Genomic DNA, 27,730 nt, shown 5'->3' with positions numbered 1-27,730 from the left:
TCCATTCGTGGTGAGAGGATATCGTTAACCATTTGCGGCATGTCAGCCAATCTCTCATGCTAGCTGGAGCTAGCTACACCTCATTTTTAAAGCTTTGATCATCATCACTCAACCTTTATCTAAACGCAAACAAGAAGTCGACCAAGACACACTTGCCTGCTAACGGCAAGAATTTCTGCTTTAGCACGTTGCCTGTCCCGTGGCTGTCGTAGATATCCGCTACTAAGACAATGAAGTGGGAGTTCCCTGGCCTTTCTGTGAGTCAAAAAAATATCTGCCAGCAACAGCTACTTGGGGATTATCGAGTAGGGGGGTGACAACATATCGATATGCTGATATATATGGCATAGGGGTGTGCCATCTATGGCACCCCACGTTTAAATTCGATTACGATTCAGTGTGCTACGATTTGATCATTTGACGATGATCACGATGATCTGCAGCTGCAGCTATCGAATATTTTAGTAATCGAGTAATCGACTGAAAATTTTATCGATTAATCGAGTAATCGGATAAAACAAATATATTTTTAGGTGAAGAGCAATTATAAATATACATGAGAAAACAAGCCATTTCATCTAATCTTGAACCATTTTCAATCAATCAGTAGAAAAAAGAGTAATTCACAGCTTTCACTCAAAAAACTTTTAGATCTTATTAAAACAAAAAACAACAACAAAAAAAAAAAAAAATATATATATATATATATATATATATATATATATCTGACCTAAAAATGTCGTTACGCTTGATAACACACATCACTTAAAAGTTAGGATGTTTTTCCCACGTGTTTCAATTGAATTTCTATTTGTGTCAAGCCTTTTTTAAGTTCTAGTTAAGTTTTTAGTTAGTCTTAGGCTACGTTCATACTACAGGTCTTAATGCACAAATCCCATTTTTTGTCATATCTGTTTTTTTGGCATGCCCGTTCAGACTGCCTTTGTCCATTGAGACCATTCAAGTATTACGCATGCGCACTAATTCGCAGTCCGACACGCGCTGAGCAAGCCGACCCGCATGAGCAGAAGCATCAAAACAAATGACACACGTCATCCGTCATTCGTCATTCCAGGGATATCATATTTTGCTTTTCAAAAGGAGGACACAAATAACAGACATAAATAATCCCCGTTTAGGCTTATATTCAAAGTTTATATGGATCGATAGCATGCACGCACGGTCCGTGCACGTCACACACACATACGGGCAGTTTGCCCCGACCTCGGCCGTGCAGGCAATGTTGAACTATTGCTCACTTGGAGCAGAGAGAAAACTGAGCATTCTCAGGCTTATCCTCAACCCATTTTTATTTTTTATGACTGTTGTCAAGCCCAGCCCTTCCCCAAAAGCCATGTTCACTGCAAGCTAGGCGCTAATAACGCACAGCGGCACCGCTACGGTAAGCGTCTCGCTCGCTATTTGATGACGTAATTGCTGCATGAAATCCGATTTGGGAGAGTGGACAGTACAGACCGCCGCGACAGTCTGGAAAAATGTGGCCCAGATCGGATTTGAGCCACATACGAAAGTGACCCAGATCGGATTTGAAATGGTCCAGTTCTATGCGACTTGTCACGTTCAGACCGTCAAGTTAATGCCTCACTCGAGTCGGAAAAACACGAAAAAATCGGATTCGTGCATTAAGATCTGTAGTATGAACGTAGCCTTAGTCCTGATAGGATTTTGAGTTTTTGCAGTGTTCAAAATAAATATATGATACAGGCTGTATTGGAGCACATAAGGGAGCAGTGCGACTTGGTGTTTTATCCAGCAATGACTACTGAGCTAAAATTAATAGTTAGCATTATGAAGTTTTTATTTGACACCCTCATCACTCCACATTGCTATGTTATGTTAAAGCCTGTATGTAAGACACGTTAGCCACGCATCGACAGTGGTCATAATTAATAGAAACCTAGCCCTCCGCAGGGCTAACGTGACGTGAGCTAGTAGTGACAGTAACGTTAATCTTATTTATTAGCGCTTAGCGTGCTTTATTAGCGCTTAGCGCGCTACTGCTTTAAGATGGCGGCTGTTTACTAACGCTGCCCAGACGCGGCCGAGTTTGTCATTCGCATCTAGTTCAACATACATGTGATCTCTATGAGACGCAACAGATGCTACCTGATACCAACGTAGCATCGTGCGGGCTAGTATTTAGCAACGTCGGTGTCGTTTGTAGCGGCTGTCGGCTGCAGTAAGTTTTTTTTTTTTTTTTTTCCCACCTTCTTCCTCTCCGCACGTGACATCAGCGCGTTGTTCCGCATTAAAAGTAGTCCGAGCAAAACATGATGCTTAGAGCTGTGAAAATAACGGATTACTCGAGGTGAATAAAATTACTCGGATCAGTTTTTAAACCAGAGAACAAGATCCAGGATACAAGTGGCGAAATTTTCAGTTTCCTCTGGGTGTCCAGGCTCTCCCTTAGAGATAGGGTGAGAAGCTCGGTCATCCGGGAGGGACTCTGGGTCGAGCAGCTACTCCTCCGTGTTGAGAGGAGCCAGCTGAGGTGGCTCAAGTTCGGATGCCTCCTGGACACCTCCCTGGAAAGGTTTTTCGGGCATGTCCCACCGGCGGGAGGCCCCGGGTACAACTCGGGCTACACTGGAGAGACTGTGTCCCTTACCTGTCTTGGGAACACCTTGGAACTCCGACAGAGGAGCTGGTGGAAGTGGCTAGGGAGAGGGAAGACTGGTTTTCCCTGTTAAAGCCGCTGCCCCCGCAACCCTACCCCAGATTAAGCAGTACAGTTGTGGTCAAAAGTTTACATACACTTGTGAAGAACATAATGTCATGGCTCTCTTGAGTTTCTAGTTATTTCTACAACTGTGATTTTTCTCTGATAGAGTGATTGGAACAGATACTTCTTTGTCACAAAAAACATTCATGAAGTTTGGTTCTTTTATGACTTTATTATGGGTGAACAGAAAAAAGTGATCAAATCTGCTGGGTCAAAAATATACATACAGCAGCGCTAATATTTGGTAACATGTCCCTTGGCCATTTTCACTTCAATTAGGCGCTTTTGGTAGCCATCCACAAGCTTCTGGCAAGCTTCTGGTTGAATCTTTGACCACTCCTCTTGACAGAATTGATGCAAACATTACAATCCTGTGGGACACTACAGTTGGCGTCCGAGTTTTCTAATTTGGGGGTGTGGTTTAGCGATAGGTCCATTCCTTATGAATGAGTTTTACCAGATCAAAAGGATGTGTGCCTATTGTTGGAAAGCCCACTCATACAATATAAAATTCCTCCTCAATCCTTATTGGCCTTTATTTCCAATCGGCAATGATCCGAGGACCTCCGTCTGACTCAAAATACGCCTTGTTTGATTTTCCAACAGGTGACTCATTCCTCAGCCTTTCGTCGGAAATTGAGGCGGCTTACAAAGAGTACCTGGCCAACTACAACCGTATTACTATAGTGGAGAACTCCTACAAACAGAAGGAGGCGCTGTGGAACCAGATTGTTCAAGTTATCAAGACGTCGGCGTAGGTTTTTAAACGACAACAGGCAAAGGTTCCTGAGTTTCCGTCCTAACCTATGTTATTTTCTAGGCCCGAAATTAACGCCAGCTCACTGAGTTTCTTCCTGGTGATGCCGGTGCAGCGCATCGCCCGCTACCCTTTACTCCTGCAGACCATCCAGAAGCACACGGATACACAGCACCCAGCGTACGCACTGCTGGAGCAGACGGCGCACACCTCCATTGCCATCAACTGCCGCATCAACGAATACAAGCGTTTCCGGGAAGTCGGTAAGGTTTTTAACCCTTCGGCATATCAGCGATCACGTATTGCGATGAGTTTCAGCTCTTTGTGCTTGGGATCCTCGCAGCCGACAAGTACAAGAAGAGTGAGACATTGACCATCAAAGATATGATCAACCGCTTGAATTCGCACAGCATCGCTAAGAAAACAGCCAGATTTGGACAGTTCATCAAACACGAAACCGGCATGGTTCCCAAGGTAGCGCATGCATAACTCTCATATTTAGAACTCGTATTGCCCAAGTGAAGATTATAATTAGAGATGTTCCGATCGATCCGCATCCCGATCGATTGGGTCCGATCACGTCATTTTCAAAGTATCGGAATCGGCAAAAAAATATCGGACATGCCTTTTTTAAAATATATATTAGGGGTGTCAGACGATTAAAATTTTTAATCGAGTTAATTACAGCTCAAAAATGAATTAATCGTAATTAATCGCAATTAATCGCAATTCAAACCATATATATAATATGCCATATTTTTCTGAAAATTATTGTTTGAATGGAAAGATAAGACCGAGATGGATATATACATTCAACATACGGTAAATAAATACTGTATTTCTTTATTATAACAATAAATCAACAAGATGGCATTACCATTATTAACATTCTGTTAAAGCGTTCCATGGATAGAAAGACTTGTAGTTCTTAAAAGATAAATAAAAATAATAAATAAAATATATAAATAAATAAAATATATAAATATTTATAAAAAATTTATAGAAAATAAATAAAAGATAATAACTAGTGAAAGTTATTGAAATTTTATATTAAAACCCCTCTTAATGTTTTCGTTTTAATAAAATTTGTAAAATTTTCAATCAAAAAATAAACTAGTAGCCCGCCATTGTTGATGTCAATAATTACTTACACAATGGGTTCTGAAGCCTATAAAATCAGTCGCACCCAAGCGCCAGCAGAGGGTGGCAAAACTCCGAAAAACACAACAAGTACACCTTTCACTTTGCTGTCCTTTTAATATGTTTGAGCGGGGCATTTGTGCGTTAATTGCGTCAAATATTTTAACGGGATTAATTAAAAAAATTAATTACCGCTCGTTAACGAGTTAATTTTGACAGCCCTAACATATATATATACAATACTGTGCAAAAGTTTTAGGCAGGACACCTGCCTAAAACATTTGCACAGTACTGTATATATATTTTTTTAATTATGAAATTTATTAGGATCATGGAAGCTTCCACTTGGGGAAAATATATACATACAGTATATCCTGTATATACATAACATAATAAAAATATACAGTACTGTGCAAAAGTTTTAGGCAGGTGTCCTGCCTAAAACTTTTGCACAGCACTGTATATATATATATATATATTTTTAAATTGTTTTCTAATTGTATTTAACGTTACAGACATAATATGTTACACTCATCCAGAGTCTTTAGTTTAGGCTTAAGGTAGGGTTATCAAATTTAACGCAATTAACGGATGCGCTGCATGACCCACTCACGCATTGTCGCGTTCAATCTGTAATGGCGCCGTTTTACCTATATATAGAGTTAAAAGGCAGCGTAAAATGAGTAGAATGAATTTTGGCAGCCTTTGGAGCCTTTTTTTAAATTGGCTAAAGTCTTACAATCCCTCTCCCTATGATTAGAACTATCGTGGGAAGCAATGTGGGGAAGAAAGGTAGTAATTGATCTTTTTCTTAACACCCTATGTTATTTCCCAACGCAAAGATATATCAATTGGTACCACTATACACAGTCATGGTTGCACTTCCCATCATGCATTTGGGCAGAACAGTTAAATGGCTACAGTATCATTTACTGAAAGCTCAACAAATACACTAGATGGCAATATTTAGTCACAATATACAAAGTCACATTTATCCTTTAAGAATTACAAGTCTTTTTATCCGTGGATCCCTCTCACAGAAAGAATGTTAATAATGTAAATGCCATCTTGAGGATTTATTGTCATAATAAACAAATACAGTACTTATGTACTGTATGTTGAATGTATATATTCGTCCGAGTTTTATTCATTTTTTTCTTAATGCATTGTCAAAATGTATATGATCGGGAAAAATTATCGGGAATGATTGGAATTGAATCGGGAGCAAAAAAAAAAAAAAAAAAAAAAAAAAAAAAGCAATCGGATCGGGAAATATCGGGATCGACACATAGTCAAACTAAAACGATCGGGATCGGATTGGAAGCAAAAAAACATGATCGGAACAACCCTAATTATAATACTTACCGTCATTTAATCAAAAAAACAAAATTTAACATGAATGATAAAACAATAATTATGAATTTGGAAATTCAAGTAATATAAAATTAGTGCTGCAATGATTAATCGATTAGCTCGAGTAAATCGATTAGAAGAAAGCTTCGAATCAAATTTAAATTGTTCGTTGATTACTTTAATTAGAGTGGCGTTGTAATGGTTTATTTTGAAAGTGTTTGCATTTAGTTTAATTGATTTGGGTGGATACACTGCCCTCTAGTGGCAACAGTGACTATGACATAACTAATCTAATGGGCCGTTTACGTGGTGACTCTCCGGGAATACGAAAAATTTCAAATTTGCATTTGCGTCTCCATTTGAACAATGTCGCGATTCCGCATGAAAACGATGTAGTATTCATGCCAGGCCCTAGGGGCCAGTGCAGATTTACTGGGCGACAGAGAATGATGCAGTTTGACCCCACCAAGCTCCCTCAGCCCGGAAAAAAATATCCCCGCCAACTCGAAGCAATGTCATTTTTCTTTTGTTCAAAAAGGCACAAAAATTGAAACGTTCAACATATTTAATTTAAAAATATTATTAAAACAGTAAATTAAAGCCGACATTCCACCATATTTGCTGTTTTTAATGTTTAGTAGCACAGCTGCGCACGCCCAATGTGACGTGTACGAGTGCTGACGTTAACAGCGCGGTCTCGCGCCGCAGGAGCCTTTGATATGCATGCCGAGGAAGCCCCCCTCAACCCCCCGCAATCGGATTTATAGACTTTTAGGCTCTAATAAACCACAATTTTCGTTTACTAAAAAATGTTATTAGTAACATGTAGATTATTGCCATTGATTTTAAAATCTGTAATATTTAGTACATGTTTTGACCTGCAGAGTGTGCCATGTTTCACGCGCGCAATGCACGCTGGGGGTGATGACACGGTTGGGCTGGATTAAGAGAATACATCTGCTCTATACAAGCGAAGCTAGTATGACGACTGGCATTCTGTTGCTGGTCAAATTGAAATGAGTTCCCAACGTCGTACCTGCATCCAATTCCAGCTCATCAGCAGTGTATTTAAACCGATCCTAGGCGGCTTGCTGAGATATTGACTTGCTGCCATTCGCCATTTCAATAAACCCTTTTTAAGTAATCCCTCTGTTGTTGTCTGCTTGCTTCCACATTCGTGGACCGCAACAGTTGTTAATGTCCTGTACTACAAGTACACCCAATAACAAGTTTGATAGCTCGGCGCCTCTCAGACGTCAAGGCAGGCTAAACATCCCACCTCAGTTGCCTCACTAACCATGACCCAGCAACGGTGACACACGAACTTAACCGCCCAGTTCTGCAACAGTAAAAGACCCAGACGCACCCCTCTTCCTGCCCACAGCCCGCCCAGCGAAAGCCGTCAGAAAGACTGAATGTTTTACTAATCGTTGTCATTTTTCTTGAGAACCTTTTGTTGACTTGTGATATGGTGACCCTGAGTCTGCCTCCTCACCTGGGTCTGTTGCTGTTTCGACCTTGCTGTTTGATCGCTGTCGACCTGAATAAATTGTCAACTTGTGTTTGAAGCCCTCTTGCATCTTTCAAAATGGAGTTAGTACAAGGGGTTAAGACTAAGGTGAACGCGCGGAGTTTAGCCTTTTGGCCAGGTTGTCGGTATTTCGCCGGCCCGGGTCGTTGTAGCTGGGCCAGCGTGGGTCCGGCTGTTTGGCTGGCGTGATTCTGGCATTCTGGCTAAAACGTCAGATTTCTTCAATGTGAAATTTTGCATAGTTTGAAGAAACACTTGAATGTTTTTTTGTATTTGCATTTAATGCTGTTTTGAAAGTGCAATCTTGGCAAGCCAAAATAAATATTATTGCTAGCATAAACACGTTTGTCTTCCATCAATTTATTCTGCAGCGCAATAAATAATGAATCCGATGTAATCCGATGACTCATTTATTCGAACTACCTAATCGATTACTTAAATAATTGATAGCTGCAGCCATAATAATTTCGGTACATTTCAAAATGTGATTAGTAAAATAATGGTAATTTTTGTTCATTATTTTTATGCCTTAGCCAAATGACGTTTATCCATGTACCCATTATCAAGATGTGAACATATTTATTATTATTAAATTGTCTTTTTTTTTTTATGTTTCACCTGTATTCTTTTGCAGCTGGTGGATGAAGAGTTTGATGCGTTGGAAGGCTTTTTTACAGTCCTAGAGCACGGCATCTTGCAGCTGCTGGACAACGTGGAGCTCTATCTCTTCCACCTCCGGGTAGGTACACCAAGTTGACGTAAAATAGCCTCAGCAATCATCACTGTTTGTTTGGTCCTCAGACGTTCCTGAACTGCAGAACAGAAGAGTTTGACCTGGACATGGATGGCGAGAAGGTGCCCATTTGCTATAAGGAAATCACCAGCGGACTCCGGTTGTGGATCTTGCCTGTATTTGTGAGTTATTGGCCAGCGTCAAATTAAATGTGTTTTTGAAGATTTTTCTAGATCTAATGGGGTATTCTTATACCTCGCAGGAGGAAAGAATGAGGGAGTTGATCCACAAGCCTTTGTGCGCACTCCGTGACCTCTTGGTGGGCCCAAGGAACCTGATCCGTAAGAGACTGCACAAGCTGCTTGACTACGAAGTGATCGAGGCTAAGACTTCCCTCAGCTATGATGAGCAGGCCATCGCCAACACGTACAGGTGAGGCTTTACAATTGTCAATGCACATTAGGTGTGGCGCCGATTAGCCGTTTTCAAACGGCTATCGGAGGACTTGTAGCTCAGGAAGGCTCCGTCCAATGCTTGATCCCATTACAGAAGAACAGTTTTTAAGGCTAGACCGTTTTTTTTAATACATATTTTAATTTCAAGTCCCATATCTAGGTCAGGGGGTACTTTACCAAATTTGATAGATTATACGTCACTGAGCTGCAACCGTTGTCCTTTTGTTTGTAAAATGAACCAAAAAACACAAACGGGGTTTCGGGGTTTCTATGAAACGCACACAACTGACATGCGTGCAACCCTTAAACTCACCCCCTTGAAACCTTCATTGCTCATGCCTTCAAGAGGGCGCGCTGGCAGCTAAAGCTGCTCGCCTGGGCTTTTGGCTTAGTGGCTAAGCACGCTGTCCCGGAGTGCTGGATGCGCCAGTCCTGACCTGGACAAGAGGGACGGGTCGCATCGTGTGGCGCGGCCATAGGCGGATCTACTGTTCAGGCAAAGTAGACGATTGCCTTAGGCCCCCTAACCAGTAGGGGGCCCCCAACCAGCTGCCCTTGACCCAACGAGCAACTGCTTGGGCCACTGGAGCCAGCATAACCCCCCAACTATTCGTCATGTATAATTATGTCAGCATACCAAACAAACAAATAACAAAACAAAAAAGAAAACTTGAATGCTGCATTTATATTATCCCCCCCACCAGTGTTGTTAATTTTACTTTAAAAAAGTAATTAATTACAGTTACAAATTACTTCTCCCAAAAAGTAATTGCGTTAGTAACTCAGTTACCTGAATGTAAGAGTAATTAGTTACTTGGCAAAGTAACTAGTGATATTTTTTTTTTTTCTCCCAAAAAAAAAAAAAACAGGTCACACAATGTGAAGCTTAAAGGGTTTGGGGGACAATTGGCCCTAGCCCAATTCTTTACCCTCAACTTAACTAGACAAAAGGGTATTGCGATAACTAGCTAGTAACCTTTGCTATGTGTGGAAGTCATTTAAAGTTGTGAATCAATCGTTAAAGTTGTTAAAATTTCTCCCGTTATTGCATTAGTTCCCTTCTGTCTACTTTAAACATGTGTAAGTTTTAAAACTGTTTCATCATTTAAAGATAGATTTAAGTTAAGATTTTGCCGATTTAGGAGCATTTTAGATTTTAAAAAAATTACTTAGGTTCGCTAGGAAGGATCTCTACATCAGGGCCTTCCTGAGAGGTCTACTGCTTTAAGATGGCGGCTGTTTACAAACGCATGTAGTCCTTAAAACATGTTGGCAATGCAGCAGTGTCTGTCATTTGCATCTAGTTCTATAATATGATATCTACCGTGTCATGTGGGTGTAGATTGTCGGCTATGACTGCAGTCAGGTATTATTGGAGCCACTTAGCATCGCGGTTGCAACGGCGTCTTCCCCACTCCTGCTCTGCTCTCGTCCCCGTGAGTCCGTTTTTCTGACTTTTTTTTATTCAACCAACTTAGTAACGCATAGTAACGCACGCCTTTCCCTCAGTAACGGTAACGGCGTTGCCAAGATGAGAAAAGTAATTAATTAGATTACTCATTACTGAAAAAAATAACGCCGTTAGTAACGCCATTATATTGTAACGCCGTTATTAACAACACTGCCCCCCCCCCCCCCCCCACACACACAGACACACACGCACTACAATGGACTGTTCCACGACGACGGACTGTGTATCAGTCGCTTAGCTTCATTTAGCGCCGTTTAGCATCGCTTAGCTCCGCTTAGGTGTTCGTTAGCTTCACTTAGCTCACCCGCGGTTTTCACGCCATTAAGCTCGCTATTTTTACAGCTCACTTGCTACATTGCACGTCGGCTATCGTTTATTTCGAACACATGAGCGAACGAGCCAAAGTGCAGGGAGGGAGAAGTTGAGAACAGAGGCCTCTAATGCCTCTTTTATCTTTCTTCTTCTTCTTACCGAACATAACATACACGACAGCACACCCTGTGGCGTAACAATGTAGTACAGTTCAAATCAGTCATACAATAACACACAACAGCTGGTTAACAGCAAAAGCTCGTCAAGTTCGTCATATAAATAATGATTTCTGGAGTTAATCCCACATACTTCAGAATTAATATAATAATATGTTGAGTAAATACTACATAATACAGATTCTACACTAAGAATAGCTTTCAAATGACACTCGTCATGACATATATGATTGGCAATGAATAATTATTATAATTATTATACTATTATATATAGTAGTATACTATAATAACATTGCTACAATTTTTTTTAAGAATTGTTTTGAATAATGTTGGAAAGGCAAAGTCAGTGTTCTGAATCTGTTTACTTTCCATTCTTTTGCGCTAGTAAATGCTATCAGCATTTAACCTCATTGTTTATTTCTGATTAATTATTGTTATTTACATGATTATTTGTATTTTAATAAAGAATTTAAGTGTTCCAAAATAGTTTTGTGAGCTAATAAGCGTCAACAAAAATGTCATTGCTAAATTAGTAAAAAAAAAGAAAATTATTAGATTAGTCGATTAATCGTAAAACTAGCCGGTTGACCAATCAGGAGAAAATTTTTCGTTTAGGACAGCCATAGTGTACCAGAACATATTTCCTCCACACCCTTCTCACCTTTTTAACCCCTGACCCATGAAGAGGGCCCCTGGATATGTTCGCCTTGGACCCCAAAATTGCCAAGTCCGCCACTGGGCGCGGCTCCATGCAGACTGGTCACATTGGTGCTGTGACCCAGATCGGTCTTCAGTCATAGGCCAGCGCCATCAATGGCAGCCAATGAGTTAACATAGAAACTTTCCTAGCCCAAAATTTTGGTAGCAGTATTTTGGTTGGTTGGTTTTGGTGACATCCTTTTAAGACAATATATCGATTCTTGTCGGGATTCCGGTAACCCATTGGGATACAATGTAACGATCGATTTATTGTCACCCCACTAGTGCATCGAAACTCAAAATGGTTAGCAATGACATTGATGAAAAACTGATTTTTTTTAAGTTAGTAAGTCTTGAAAAAGTATTGAATTTTCATATCTGGGTTTTAGATGTATGTACTTCGCCGTGTCTCATTTCTACTCAAAAATGTCATTTGTCATTTTGATTAAATAACGTAGCCTAAATAAATAAACAGAGCAGAGGAAGCAATCATTGAGAATGCAACACAGCCCCGTGTCAAAATCCTGAGCTCACGAGCCTGATGAGACAGAAGCTAAAGACAGCCAGCAAGCTGCTAATGTAAGCGAAGTGACAGCAGCTAACACTAGCCAGCTAGCTTCTAGTGCTGCTTCCCAGCCCAGCTATGATTGCTAGTGGATTCGCTAGAGTGGATCTATGCCCATCGTTTGGGTGACATATTTATGTCACACTGTTATTGCCATAGTGTGCACTTCTGTGGGTGTGGTATTACAGCATAAAAGGAATCTCTGTGATGGTTTGGTGATATATATGTTGAGAAGCACACTGAATAAAGAAGTGTTGTTCCATTCAAGTCTCGGCCTTACATGTACTTAGATTAAGGAAGTACATAACAGTTTGGGTCAACAGCAACCACGAAAGCATAGGTGTTGTGGTTGCCCGATTAAGATGACGCTCGCAACGCTAAATGCTACTGCGAACGAGAACGCCAATAAAGGCATTCTATTCTATTCTATTCTATTCTATTGGTCTGTGGTCTGTGTCTGCGCTTTGGTGGTGTTGCGTGAATAGCCTATTCAATACGCTACATTCTTACATCCTGCACACATTCCACCTTTCCACTTTCAAGAAATAAATGAACTAGGGGTGTCAAATGATTAAAATTTTTAATTTAGTTAATTACAGCTTAAAAATTAATTGATCGTAATTAATCGCAATTAATCGCAATTCAAACCATCTATAAAATATGCCATATTTTTCTGTAAATTATTGTTGGAATGGAAAGATAAGACACAAGATGAATATATACATTCAACATACGGTACATAAGTACTGTATTTCTTTATTATAACAATAAATCAACAAGATGGCATTACCATTATTAACATTCTGTTAAAGCGATCCATGGATAGAAAGACTTGTAGTTCTTAAAAGATAAATGTTAGTACAAGTTATAGAAATTTTATATTAAAACCCCTCATGTTTTCGTTTTAATAAAATTTGTAAAATTTTCAATCAAAAAATAAACTAGTAGCCCGCCATTGTTGATGTCAATAATTACTTACACAATGTTCATGGGTGCTGAAGCCTATAAAATCAGTCGCACCCAAGCGTCAGCAGAGGGCGGCAAAACTCCGAAAAACACAACAAGTACACCTTTCACTATGCTGTCATTTTAATCTGTTTGAGCGGGGTATTTGTGCGTTAATTGCGCCAAATATTTTAACGGGATTAATTAAAAAAATTAATTTCCGCTCGTTAACGCGATAATTTTGACAGCCCTAAAATGAACACAAATTCACGGCTTTGTTCTTTGTCGACATGGCTGTGAAATAGGTATTATGATTTTTAAAAATTGTCTTAATTGGGTCTTTAAAAGTCTTCAATTTAACTTGAGGAAACCTTTAGGAACCCTGAAGTTTGCTGCCCTGGAAATGGCAAAATATTAACGATAAACCGCTACTTAAAACAAAAATGGCAGACATCCTACGTCATATCAGGCATGGATTCTTGAGTCATGTTTGCCTGGCAAATGGAACGTTACCGAGTGAAACTAATGTTGGTCCTACAGGACGATGAACACGTTGCTGCTTAACGAGCTTCCCAAATTTAACGGCGTGGCGCTGCAGATGATTTGGAGCATGCTAGGAACGTTCAGCTGCCTGCACAAAGACCTGGCTTCTGACTTGGAGCAGCTTTTCCAGAGCTTTGCCCAACAGGTATCCGCTTCAGAATAGCAAACACGATTGTTTTATAGACCTGTTCTCAACGTGCCTTTCATGTCCTCGCAGCTTCCGCACAGCTCTTTAGACGCCGCTGCATTTTGGGAGTGGGCCGACAAAGCGGTACTTGAAGGGGCGAGGGCCCTTGACACTTTAGGTCGAGGTGTGGAAGAGACGCTCCTGGGGCCTGCTTCTCAGGTTTGCAATTTGCCTTTTTTTTTTTGTTTTTGTTTTGACAGTCGGCAACTATTATTATACTATTACTGTACTATTCTCAGCACAGTTATTAATATGAACTGCATAGACTTCATAATATATTGACGGGCCACGGGGTGCGGGGTCGATTAATAGGGGGCCTATCTCCCTCAAACATAGGCGGAGTTTGATTTTTGGTGCGGGGGGGGGGGCACAACATGTTATGACCCCGAAACGCAGTGTCAGCAATGAAATTAACTTACATTAATATTTATAATGACAAGTTAACAATGAGGGTTTTTTGTTTCCCATCATTCTTGAGGGGATTTCTGAATCAGGCTGCTTAGGCAATACTTTTCGCCAAGATCGTCAACCATTGAATATGGTACGCCCGCCGGTGTCGAGCCAATGTAGTTACTCCAGTCAAAAATGATATCCCCTGGGCGGAGCCATATGGAGGTAGATCTGTGTCTTTATTATTCAATCAAAAAAAGATTGCTTCAATAAAAAAAAAAAGTTGCTTCAATCAAAATATATATTTTCAATAAAAAAAAAAAAGTTTCAATTAAAAAAAAAAAAAAAAGTGTTTGAATGCAAAAATAAATTTGAAACTCAAAAAAATGCATGTGAAAGCCTATTTCTTTTTTATAGATTTTTTTTTTATTTGGAGTCAAGTTTTTTTGATTGATTTTTGATTTTGAAGTAATGTTGATATGTGTTTGGGCCACATTTTGCCTAGGACGTTTTTGTCTTTATTATTCAGTCAAAAAAATAAGTTGCTTAAAATATATTTTTTTTCAAAAAGAAAAATCACTTCAATCAAAAAAAAAAAAAGAAAAATTTCAATCATAGAAAACTTTTTTGAATGCGAAAAAATATTTGAAATTGAAAATTTTGCATTTTAACACTTAATTTTTCATTGTAAAAGTTTTCGTTGATTGAAACAATCCTTTTGTGTTTTGGCCATTTATGGATAGGACATTTGTGTCTAAATCATTCAATCCCCCAAAAAGTTGCTTCAACAAAAAAAAATATTTTCAATCAAAGAAAAAAATCATTTAAAAAATAAAATTGCCCTCCCCTAATTTTTGGGGGGGAACATTACATGAAAAGCAAATGACCGTCTAAGGTGCTAGTCACATGATCTGTTCGGAAAAAATAATTTTGACCCATTATAATTTTTTTTTTTTTTGTTCATTTCATTCAATTTTGTTGCAGTTTATCGCTTTAAAACATATATATATATATATATATATACATATATATATATAGGAAAGTCAATTTCATGCAATGACACTTTTTGCCCCCGGTCCCCCCTTAAAATCCGCTTATGCTGTCAAAGCTGACCAAGTGGAAACACAGAGCTTTTTGTGTTGATTTTTTGGGGAATAAATGCTTAAATCCCTGACTTCATTTTAGATATGGGCGTAAAACAGTCTCGATTCTTGGTTAAAGCAAAAAAATAGGGCAGTTAGCATTTATTTTACGTAAATATGTTGAATGTGCTGCTAGTCTTAAAGCTACTGTGGCGCCGCCTTATCACAACAAAGAGCTTTTTACGTTGAAATTTTTGGGAATAAATGCTTAAATCCCTGAATTATTTTTAGATATGGATGTAAAACAGTCTCGATTCTTGGTTAAAAGCAAAAAAATAGGGCAGTTAGCATTTATTTTTCGTAAATATGTTGACTGTGCTGCTAGTCTTAAAGCTACTGTGGCGCCGCCTTATCACAACAAAGAGCTTTTTATGTTGAAATTTTTGGGAATAAATGCTTAAATCCCTGACTTCATTTTAGACATGGACGTAAACAGTCTTGATTCTTGGTTAAAAGCAAAAAAAAAAAAAAAGTGCAGTTAGCATTTATGTTACGTAAATATGTCAGATGTGTTGCTAGACTTTAAGCCACTGTGGCGCCGCCTTATCACAACAAAGAGCTTTTTACGTTGAAATTTTTGGGAATAAATGCTTAAATCCCTGAATTCTTTTTCGCTATGGATGTAAAACAGTCTCGATTCTTGGTTAAAAGCAACAAAAAAAAAAAAAAAACGGGCAGTTAGCATATATTTTACGTAAATATGTCAAATGTGCTGCTAGTCTTTAAGCCACTGTGGCGCCGCCTTATCACAACAAAGAGCTTTTTACGTTGAAATTTTTGGGAATGAATGCTTAAATCCCTGAATCCTTCTAGATATGGATGTAAAACAGTCTCGATTTTTGGTTAAAAGCAAAAAACGGGCAGTCAGCATTTATTATATATAAATGTCGAATGTGCTGCTAGTCTTTAAGCCACTGTGGCGCCGCCTTATCACAATAAAGAGCTTTTTAGTTGAAATTTTTGGGAATAACTGCTTAAATCCCTGAATTCTTTATAGATATGGACGTAAAACAGTCTCGATTCTTGGTTAAAAGCAAAAAAATAGGGCAGTTAGCATTTATTTTAACGTAGATATTGCGAATTACGACGCCAATAACGTTAATTTCTCCTATTATTTTTTTCACAACATCTCAAAATGCATGCATGGTACGAAAAATAACAATAATTACCTTGAATCCTCAAACAAATCATTCCTGAGACAATCCTTCCTGTTTGTATGCGGAATAGCTTTCGTACTTTGTCAACCTGAATCCGGCGTTGGAAAGCTGCATGTGTTGAATAACTTTGACTGACTGAAGTGGAGTGTAGGACGGCCCCCTTCGTGAAGGCGTGGCGCAGTGTCTGGGGACTGACCCGTCAATATCATTATGAAGTCCAAGAGGAACTGTTATTATCATATTGTAGCATAACCTATTACATAACCGCATTAAGCCAAAGGGGAAAAAAAATCATTGAATTATGGCAAGATAAAAAAAAAAGCTACAGAAATGAAGCATTATTCGCCCAACGACCATGATTGCCCTCTAGTGGAGTAAACAGTATTTCCTATTATGAAATTAAAAGGATCGTATCGCTGGTTTTCTGTGTTTATTTGTTGCAAGGGCGTAGGTTTGGTCGCAATATTCGTAGGGACGGTATAACAGTATAACCTCCATGGACACTTTTTGCTTGAGACGGGACATTAATAAAACCAGGCAGATTGGGTGAACGGTGGTCAGGGCTACACTTCTCACCAATGTGAGAATGAATTGATAGGATAAATTATCGATGCAAAATAAAGCAATACAAATTTATTTAACTTCGACACTGCAAATTTATAACGTCTTAATCTGACCATTTTTCTTAAATCTAGTCGGATATTTTTCTCCATCTTGTTCTGAGTGTTAAAGGCTGGTTAACAGATTAATGCATCAGATTCTTCCACTACTTTAAGTATTGCTACAGTATTTGTTCTTATTAAGGCCATACGACTACAAGTCGGTCATTTTTCACCTAAATCAAGAAATAAATGCTTTCAAATAATGTTTTGAACAATATCTATTCTTGAATTAAGAACATTTCTGACAAGTTTTTTAAAGCTTATTTTCAGCTAGGTATTTTTCTCATTTCAAGAAATCTGAGTAAAATTTACTTGAAGCACTAGCAGATAATTTCACTTATTTCCAGTAGATTTACACTGAAAACAAGGGAAGGTGTTTTTTTTTTGGGGGGGGGGGATTGCAGTGCATATGAATTGGTTTCGGTGGTACACCCTTTGATTACACCTTTGTTTTTAAAAACTACTAAAGAAACATTTTGAAAACTTCTAGAATAAGTGTCTGGATTTTATAAGCAAATTGAAATTGAAATATTCAAACGCAGAGGTGGGTAGAGTAGCTAAAACTTTTACTCAAGTAAGAGTACCGGTACTTCAAAATAATATTACTCAAGTAAGAGTAAAAGTAGTCATCCAAAAAATGTACTGAAGTACAAGTACAAAAGTATACAGTGAAAAGAATACTCAAGTAAGAGTAACATTTTGAGTAACTGCTTATTTTTGTTTGATTTTTTTTGAAAAAACAATGGTATATGAATTGTTGTTATAATGATTCTGGACAATTACGCATTACATAACCACATTAAGCCAAAGGGAAAATTCAATTCCAATGAGACTATGAGAGAGGAAAAAAACCCCATAAATGAAGCATTATTCGTCCAAAGAGCATGAGAGCCCTCTGGTGGAGAAAACAGTTCCTAGTTCATCAGCCAATCAAATTTGCATTTGAGGGTGGGGAAAATGGGACTAGCACATTCAGCAAGTGAAGAGGGGTCAATGTAAACATATTGAAAGTATAGTAATTCACTTAATAATGGTAGGGTTAATTCTATCCTTATAACATGGGAAGACAATTTAAATTACCTATATACTGTAATTGAAGTCATTATATAATGAAAATGTTGCGTAAAAGTTGGTGGGGATAATTTAAGCATCCTGAAAAGTTGGTAGTGATATGTCCCTACTGTCCCTATGCAAACCTACGCCCTTGATTTGTTGCCAATTAAAAACTGGAAGGGAGATTAAATTAGTGCTTTCGAGTCATGTATCTAGCATTATATGTAGTCTTGCATAGCTAGGAAGCATGTTTGAAGTCATCACCAAGCAATAGGCAGTTGTCTGTCCTGCTCCGCCACTACGTCATTAGCTCGTATCATAAGTAACTTGGCTCTTCTCCGTCTGGTCCGGTTAGCCCCTGAACTCGTCCTTACAGCAGCGACTCCAGCAGCTGATGGTCAAGCACAGCTCAGACAAGATCTATCAAGTGACAGCCGCCGTGGTGGGCACCCGAGAAATGAACCTCAGCCTCGCCAAGGGTGAGCTCGTGGCCGTCATCAGCTACGCGGACACTCGCGGAGACAGACGCAGGTGGCTGGTGGACGCCGGGGGTGAGTGATTGGACACTTAATAAAGTACATCGTAGATCATATGTACTGCTGGCTGTTTTAATATTGAGAGTGTTCCATTTATTTTCTTGAATGTCAATTTTTTTCATGTGATTTACAACAGTTTTATTAAGATTGGCTATACTTTACTGTAGTCATGACTTGAGGGTAGCACACTAACGCAGCTTATTGGCGCCATCTTGTGGCTAGTTATTTTTTCTTTCATTTAAATTGGAACAGACGTGATAGTTGACAAAACCAATTTAAAAACAGTGAAATAGCAAGTAGCAATTTTTCTGAGCCTCATCATCGACCCATTATATCAAGGTTTGTGTCATAATTGTGGCGATTTTTGATACAAGGCTTGCTTGGCCGAAACATATCGATATTTTTTAATCAGAACAAAGCCATGATTTAATAAAGGCTTTTTATTTTTCTACTTCCTGAGTGCCTCGGTTTTTTGAATGATCACTTTTTTTATCCCCACACCAAAAAGTACCAAAAGTACACTTTCTACACCCAGCAGCACTCCATGCACCTCATGTTGTACTGAAGATTGAAGCACCTACAGCTATTTTCTGGGATAAAAGAAAAAATCGACTAATGTATAAGTGTAGACAAAATGAACTCAATACAACTAATAATATTACGAAATGTCAAGAGTTTCTTTTGTGTCGTTAGATTCAGTGTGCCTCCATTAGAGGTGAGTTGATGAAGCCAATTGCATTGTTTGTATCACAAAGGTTTATGCTAGTTAGTGACTTTGCTAATCAGTATCCTAAGCATCCGTTTGTACAGTATTGTGTGTTAGAGAAGCATAGTGGTGCTTTAGTTATTGTTGGATAGTAAAGTTGATCGTAAATTTCTTTTTGTAAAGAAACCACACATATAAACTAGGGGTGTCAAACGCTTAAAATTTTAATCGAGTTAATTACAGCTTAAACATTAATTAATCGCAATTTAAACCATCTATAAAATATGCCATATTTTTCTGTAGATTTTTATATTAAAACTCCTCTTAATGTTTTCGTTTTAATAAAATTCATAAAATTTTCAGTCAGAAAATAAACTAGTAGCCCGTCATTGTTGATGTCAATAATTACTTACACAATGCTCATGGGTGCTGAAGCCTATAACATCAGTCGCACCTAAGCGCCAGCAGAGGGCGACAAAACTCCCCAAACACAATTAACAAGATGACATTTCACTGTGCTGTCATTTTAATCTGTTTGAGCGGGGCATGTGCGTTAATGGCGTCAAATATTTTAACGTGATTAATTTAAAAAATTAATTACCGCCCGTTAACGCCATAATTTTGACAGCCCTAATATAAACCCATTCATACAGTGTAACACAAAAGTGAGTACACCACTCTCATTTATGCAGATATTTACGTTTTTTTTTTTTTTTATGGGACAACACTGATAAAATGACAGTTTGACACAATGAAAAGTAGTGTGTGTGTGCAGCTTATATAATAGTTTATTTTCCCCTCAAAATAACTCAAAATATAGCCATTAATATCTAAACCCCTGGCAACAAAAGTGAGTACACCCCTTAGAAACTACATCCCTAAATGTCCAAATTGAGTACTGCTTGTCATTTTCCCCCCAAAATGTCATGTGACTCATTAGTGTTACTAGGTCCAGGTGTTCATAGGGAGCAGGTGTGTTCAAATTTGTAGTGCAGCTCTCACACTCTCTCATACTGGTCACTGAAAGTTCCAACATGGCACTACATGGGAAAGAACTGTCTGAGGATCTCCAAAGACGTATTGTTGCGCTACATGAAGATGGCTGAGGCTACAAGAAGATTGCCAACACCCTGAAACTGAGCTGCAGCACAGTGGCTAAGATCATCCAGCGTTTTAAAAGAGCAGGGTCCACTCGGATCAGGCCTCGGATTTATCGTCCAAAGAAGCTGAGCGCACTTGCTGAGCGTCACATCCAAATGCTTTCTTTGAAAGATCGTCGCAGGAGTGCTGTCAGCATTGCTGCAGAGATTGAAGAAGTGGGGGGGGGGTCAGCCTGTTAGTGTTTAGACCAGGGGTGTCCAAAATTTTTGCAATGGGAGTCAAATTTGGTGTGGTAAAAATGTGGAGGGCCGACCTTGGCTGACGTCCTTTACGTAGAACAATATATTTAAGCAAATTTTAGCAAGCCATTCTGTGTGTCACATTTGCTTTATTATTACTTTTTTTTAATTTAATTTAGGGCTGTCAAAATGATTGCGTTAACGGGCGTTAATTAATTTTTTTAATTAAGCACGTTAAAATATTTGACGCAATTAACGCACATGCCCCGCTCAAACAGATTAAAATGACAGCACAGTGTCATGTCCACTTGTTACTTGTGTTTTTTGGTGTTTTGTCGCCCTCTGCTGGCGCTTGGGTACGACTGATTTTATGGGTTTCATCACCATGAGCATTGTGTAATTATTGACATCAACAATGGCGAGCTACTAGTTTATTTTTTGATTGAAAATTTAACACATTTTATTTAAAACGAAAACATTGAGGGGTTTTAATATAAAATTTCTATAACTTGTACTAACATTCATCTTTTAAGAACTACAAGTCTTTCAATCCCTGGATCGCTTTAACAGAATGTTAATAATGTTAATGCCATCTTGTTGATTTATTGTTATAATAAACAAATACAGTACTTATGTACCGTATTTTGAATGTATATATCCGTCTTGTCTTATCTTTCCATTCCAACAATAATCTACAGAAAAATATGGCATATTTTATAGATGGTTTAAATTGCGATTAATTAATTTTTAAGCTGTAATTAACTCGATTAAAAATTTTAATCGTTTGACAGCCCTAGTTTAATTAATCAGACGATTAATTGAGCTTTTTTTAAAAAAAATCGTTAATTGTTGCCCTAATTCGAATCAAATTTGACTATCATGTCTGCATTTGCTACCAACAGGAAGACGAGGCTACGCACCAGCCTACAGGTTGACCCGCTATCACCAGGCGGAGGAGATGCCGCCGCCCTCGCCTCACCTGAGCATCCCGCAGCCCGCCGGAAGTGTCAGGAGACACTCGGACACGACGGACATCCCGCATACGACAACAATGGCGGCAACATTCAGCCAGCCGTGCTTCCAGGTAAAGCCATTGTTTATCACCGAGTATTTATTTCCTAAATTAAATTTTGTGTGTGCGTGTTTGTGATTGATGTGATCTGACAGCGTATTTTGCAGCAGGCGTGGCAGCCTGTCACATGACCGCACATGCACCCTGTGTGTTCCAAACGCGTGCTTGCGTGTGTGTGTGTACGTTATTGATTTTTACTATTAATTCATGTCAGTGAGATACGGCGGTGTCAAGGCTTGTAAACGTGTGCGATAGTTTATGTGACAGCGCAAACTCGAGAGAGTGAGAATCAGGTATAGTGCAATTTCATTACGTGTGTGTGTGTGACTGTGTAATACACTTCCTAACCACCTGTCAAATTGAATGATGGTTCAGGTGACCTCATCAGGCGTCCCTGAGCCGCCTCCTATAAAAGACAATACACAATTCAAGGCCAAGTGACCGTGATGATGACAACGACGACAATGGGGGGTTCGCTTCAGGCAACGTTGCCGTATATTTAGCCCTAAATGCGTTTTGTTTAATGCAATCTGAAAATTTTCTTGCCCTTGGTTACCAAGTTGCTAATTGCACAGTACTGTATATACAGTGCCTTGCAAAAGTATTCGGCCCCCTTGAACCTTGCAACCTTTCGCCACATTTCAGGCTTCAAACATAAAGATATAAAATTTTATTTTTTGTCAAGAATCAACAACAAGTGGGACACAATCGTGAAGTGGAACAAAATTTATTGGATAATTTAAACTTTTTTAACAAATAAAAAACTGAAAAGTGGGGCGTGCAATATTATTCGGCCCCCTTGCGTTAATACTTTGTGTTTGTGAACAGCAGTCTTCAGCTCTTTCCACAGATTCTCGATTGGATTCAGGTCTGGACTTTGACTTGGCCATTCTAACACCTGGATACGTTTATTTTTGAACCATTCCACTGTAGATTTGGCTTTATGTTTTGGATCATTGTCCTGTTGGAAGATAAATCTCCGTCCCAGTCTCAGGTCTTGTGCAGATACCAACAGGTTTTCTTCCAGAATGTTCCTGTATTTGGCTGCATCCATCTTCCCGTCAATTTTAACCATCTTCCCTGTCCCTGCTGAAGAAAAGCAGGCCCAAACCATGATGCTGCCACCACCATGTTTGACAGTGGGGATGGTGTGTTCGGGGTGATGAGCTGTGTTGCTTTTACGCCAAACATATCGTTTTGCATTGTGGCCAAAAAGTTCAATTTTGGTTTCATCTGACCAGAGCACCTTCCTCCACATGTTTGGTGTGTCTCCCAGGTGGCTTGTGGCAAACTTTAAACGAGACTTTTTATGGATATCTTTGAGAAATGGCTTTCTTCTTGCCACTCTTCCATAAAGGCCAGATTTGTGCAGTGTACGACTGATTGTTGTCCTATGGACAGACTCTCCCACCTCAGCTGTAGATCTCTGCAGTTCATCCAGAGTGATCTTGGGCCTCTTGGCTGCATCTCTGATCAGTTTTCTCCTTGTTTGAGAAGAAAGTTTGGAAGGACGGCCGGGTCTTGGTAGCTTTGCAGTGGTCTGATGCTCCTTCCATTTCAATATGATGGCTTGCACAGTGCTCCTTGAGATGTTTAAAGCTTGGGAAATCTTTTTGTATCCAAATCCGGCTTTAAACTTCTCCACAACAGTATCTCGGACCTGCCTGGTGTGTTCCTTGGTTTTCATAATGCTCTCTGCACTTTAAACAGAACCCTGAGACTATCACAGAGCAGGTGCATTTATACGGAGACTTGATTACACACAGGTGGATTCTATTTATCATCATCGGTCATTTAGGACAACATTGGATCATTCAGAGATCCTCACTGAACTTCTGGAGTGAGTTTGCTGCACTGAAAGTAAAGGGGCCGAATAATATTGCACGCCCCACTTTTCAGTTTTTTATTTGTTAAAAAAGTTTGAATTATCCAATAAATATTCTTCCACTTCACGATTGTGTCCCACTTGTTGTTGATTCTTGACAAAAAAAATAAATTTCATATCTTTATGTTTGAAGCCTGAAATGTGGTGAAAGGTTGCAAGATTCAAGGGGGCCGAATACTTTTGCAAGGCACTGTAGCTCTTTAGGGAAAAAAAAAAAAAGAATTTTTTAAAATATATATATATAATCGGGGTGGTATCAGTATGGTATCGGTATCGGCCGTTACTGCACAGCCAGGTATCGGTATCGGTGCCAAAAAATGGTATCGGTGCAACACTAACTAAAACCAGACAAAATTTGAGTTTATGTCAACAAAAGCGAGATGAAGACACACATTTTGAAATGACTAAAATATGACTAAGACTGATAAGTATTATCAGTCGAAAGACTAAGACGAAAATTAAAATGGCTGCCAAAACAACACTGCTGGTAGCGATTGATTTCTTTGCCTTTTATGTTTCCAGGTGTATGCGGCGTACAGCTTCACGGCGCGAGGGAACCATGAAGTCACAGTGGTGGCGGGCGAACCGGTGCGTGTCCTTGAGCCTCATGACAAGCGGGGCAACCCAGAGTGGAGCCTGGTGGAGGTACGCGGTCGGCAGAGGGGCTACGTGCCTTCCAACTACCTCGCCGTAGCGCCCGCCGTCACTCATCCAACTAGTATGATGGCATCCACAGATTAGCCTAAGCTTGAAAATCATTGACTGCATACCTTAGCTTGACAACAAGTACTAAAGTGTCAAAGAACCTGATAGGGAAAAAACATCTTAAAAAAATAAAATACAGCCAAAAACAAAGTCACTATTAATAAACTAGGTCATAATCAGGGCAAAAAAGCACGTCAAAACCTTGTCAAAGGCAGCAGTAGTAAGTCAGAATGCACATTTATTATTTTGAAATATATTGTTTACACTTCTTGTGTCATATTGCTTCATGTTTTTTTACTGACTTCTTGATTCAGCTTGAGAACAATTTTTTCTCAGTTTTAAACTACATTTTAACAGCTCTTGACTGTTCTTTACTTGGTTTTTGACTGTTTTTGACTTATGACTACTGCATTTTACACTGTTTTTGCTAGCCTTTGATTAGTTTCGTCTAGGTTTCTAGCTATTTTTTTCATTGGCTTTTGACTGTTTTTCATTTTGTTTTGGACTAGTGTTCTTTAAAACTATCACTTGTTTCTCAAATGTTTTGAAATCGGTCTATATCTGACTTTTATTCTGCTGCTAAAGTTTAATAACTGGAAAGAGACTCTGATAACATTAGCCACCTCCCCTGAGCGGAGCTAACAGCAATGCTAGCATCCCTGTGCGGACACTGAAGGACCTGATGCTACTTATCGCCATGGACAGTTTTTACTCACTGCAGGTCACATGACTGTGAAGAGACAGATACAGAGACATGTCGGTGGAATGAAGAAAATAATGCTTTTCATTTTTTGAAAGGACGTACTATGAAGATTATTTGTTATGTCATTGCACTACAGGACTAAAGTGTCAGCATTAGTAAGGACGGAAATAGTAAAAATGCAGGAAACCATATTTGTATGATAATCGCCAGCTTGCACAATCCTAATAAATGGGACTTTAATTGTGAACAAATTGAAGGTATTACTACTCTCACTAATTATTATGATACATTAAGAAAGGTATATAAAGACTATATTTTTTCAAGTCTTTAAGACATTCGGAGCTCAAATTGCAAATAGCCCAATAATACCTGACTGCAGCCCAGAGCCAAGCGACAGCCGTCTTTTGTGTTTTTTCATTTCAAGCAAAATAAATGAAGATAATACTGTCTGACAGAATTCCAGGGGTGCCAATACTTTTGGCCAGCAGTGTAGCAAAGCATACAATCAAATTATGTTTAGGCACACCCCTGTGACTAGTTAAGTTTAGGGTAAGGAATTGGGCTAGGGCCTATTGTCCCAAAAACCCTTTGAACTGAACATCGTAAAAGAATTCTTCGTGCCACCGTACCAACTGCAGGCGTGGTTTGTAGCGGCTGTCGCTTGGCTCTGGGCTGCAGTCATACCTTTCTCAAGTTGACAACTGTCACCCCAGTGCATTCTGGGAATGCTAGTAAAAAATCTTAACATGAAGGTTATTGTACAGCAGAGGTTGCACTAGACATTTTCGTTGTCTGTCATTTTGACTGACAGGGTCATAAAAATCCGGTCATAATCTATTTTTACCCGTCACTTAAATTTTTAAAATGATAATGATGACATATTCAATAGTATTTAGTTTTCATTCATTTTTAATTAATATCGTAAAGCTTGCTTGGCGGCGAAAAATTTGACACGGAAGTCGTGGTATTTTTCTCCCTCTTTTTACTCTACTTACCGCCAACAACACCAACAAAACAACAACTCCGCCCCCAAAGAAAAAGAGGCAACTATATAGACCCCAATCACCAACGTCACACAATGATCTTAATTGTGGTTGTCAGCCCAAAATCTTCTAAATACATATTAAATGCTTCTTACCAGATATAAAATGACTACTACATAGTCTGTGGTGATCGTTTGGTGCCCAGATTTCTTGTCGAATTACAGCAGTCCATCTCGCTCTCCTCTTCGGGTCTCTCAGAATACGGTAGAACTTCAAGTCTCTCCGTCTATCTTCTCTGTGACTGCAACCAACCGCCACACACGCCTTCACCATTTTGATTATTAATGTTAACGAGCAGAAAAACACGCCGTAGTAGGAGGCATGTACGTAGCGGTAATGTGTAAACAAGACGAGCTGACACACAATATGGCGGCTCCAGTCAGTGGGGCGGAGTTGTGACGTCATGTGATTGGGGTCTATACACAGGCGGCAATCTAGTCCACCAATTGGATGACGCGCCGGCACACTGGGTGCACCAATAAGAACCTCGCGTTGATATGTCAATCACGGTGCCGCCGCCAGACCCCGATGACGCTACAATATTCTGACAGAATAGCCAACGACGTCATGCATTAAGAGAGACAATAGCTAATTAATATGCTCACTCACCACCCTGTGGTCTGGGGTGTGAATTGCAACCTGTCAAAATAACGGACGGACTTCAGTTTTTTCTGTCACCGTTTTAAAAAACCGGTCAACGACGGAAAATATTCGGTTAACGCGACCCCTGTTGTACAGTGTGTGTTGTCAGTATTATTGCTAAAGTGTATAATTGTGCACTGGTTATGTACATGTACAGTATATGTTTGTATGAAAGTATGTCCTCAAGATTAACCTATTGGAAATATCACAAGTGCATGTGTTTTTGAATGACGATTTGTGCTAATGCTCAGGTTGACATCAATAGAAATAAAGTACCAACACATTTTATGCTTGTTTTGTCTGAAATTTAACTTACTAAACAAATTAACCTGAACGGAGGATAAAGCAAACGAGTCATCTGACGGAACACTACATTAGGGGGGTGGCCGGAGCCAAGCCCGTCAACAGGGTGGGGGGCAACTGGCTATGTTGTCCCGGGCCTCAGGATCATAGGGGCCACTGAATGACCCTTAATTTATTTTACTTTACATTCACATATTTTTATTTTATTTAAATCATTGTCTGATTAAATATAATGTTCTACTCGATATGTACTTAAAAACTTTAACATATTATATTTTTCAAATACATATTTTTTCCTTTTTTTGCACAACGCCCCCCTCTGTCTTAGCAGAGAATGGTTTGACCCTGCTCTGGCGCACTCAAGGCTACACAACGTACGTGCCCTGAAGCGGGAAAACGTTTACATTCGCGATCACCGTAAAAAAACTACCTATGCTCCACCATATCACAGGGCAGGCTTAACAACGTAGCCATTCTTTCCATTGAGCATTGCTCAAAAACTGGATTTCACTGATGTTATAAATGACTTTGCTGTCAAAAATCTAAGCGCATCACTCTTTGAGGGCTTGATAACCCCAGGGATATGGAGGGGGCAGTCAAAGGATGTCTAGTTATACTGTTTTGTTGCTTTGCAGGCAGGCATAGCACTCTCAGTTGTATTGTATTCTAGCCTACATGAGACAATAGATGGAAATTGTTTGTTTATATTGTGTCACATCACCTTACGGTCTGTTAAATTTAACTGTCCATCTCAAATTAGATCATATGAAAATTTACACTG

General features: G+C 39.2%; 1 protein-coding gene across 1 annotated transcript in view; it reads left to right on the top strand.

Annotated features, from left to right (window-relative positions):
• The window catches only part of arhgef37 (Rho guanine nucleotide exchange factor (GEF) 37), a 50,457-nt gene extending 24,075 nt beyond the window's left edge, over nucleotides 1-26,382 (top strand). The window contains exons 6-16 of the mRNA XM_057850884.1: nucleotides 3,350-3,497; nucleotides 3,564-3,763; nucleotides 3,844-3,974; nucleotides 8,159-8,263; nucleotides 8,326-8,439; nucleotides 8,520-8,689; nucleotides 13,421-13,568; nucleotides 13,641-13,769; nucleotides 18,370-18,565; nucleotides 21,499-21,680; nucleotides 24,076-26,382. Coding sequence (XP_057706867.1) covers nucleotides 3,350-3,497; nucleotides 3,564-3,763; nucleotides 3,844-3,974; nucleotides 8,159-8,263; nucleotides 8,326-8,439; nucleotides 8,520-8,689; nucleotides 13,421-13,568; nucleotides 13,641-13,769; nucleotides 18,370-18,565; nucleotides 21,499-21,680; nucleotides 24,076-24,294 — 1,742 coding nt within the window. The 3' untranslated portion in view covers nucleotides 24,295-26,382. The remainder of the gene's footprint in view (nucleotides 1-3,349; nucleotides 3,498-3,563; nucleotides 3,764-3,843; nucleotides 3,975-8,158; nucleotides 8,264-8,325; nucleotides 8,440-8,519; nucleotides 8,690-13,420; nucleotides 13,569-13,640; nucleotides 13,770-18,369; nucleotides 18,566-21,498; nucleotides 21,681-24,075) is intronic.
• Nucleotides 26,383-27,730: the final 1,348 nt, after the last annotated feature.

This window comes from Corythoichthys intestinalis, chromosome 11, assembly GCF_030265065.1.
Source record: "Corythoichthys intestinalis isolate RoL2023-P3 chromosome 11, ASM3026506v1, whole genome shotgun sequence".
NCBI classification, from domain to species: domain Eukaryota; kingdom Metazoa; phylum Chordata; class Actinopteri; order Syngnathiformes; family Syngnathidae; genus Corythoichthys; species Corythoichthys intestinalis.
The sequence above is the reverse complement of the archived record's forward strand: the minus strand, read 5'-3'. Positions and strand labels throughout refer to the sequence as shown.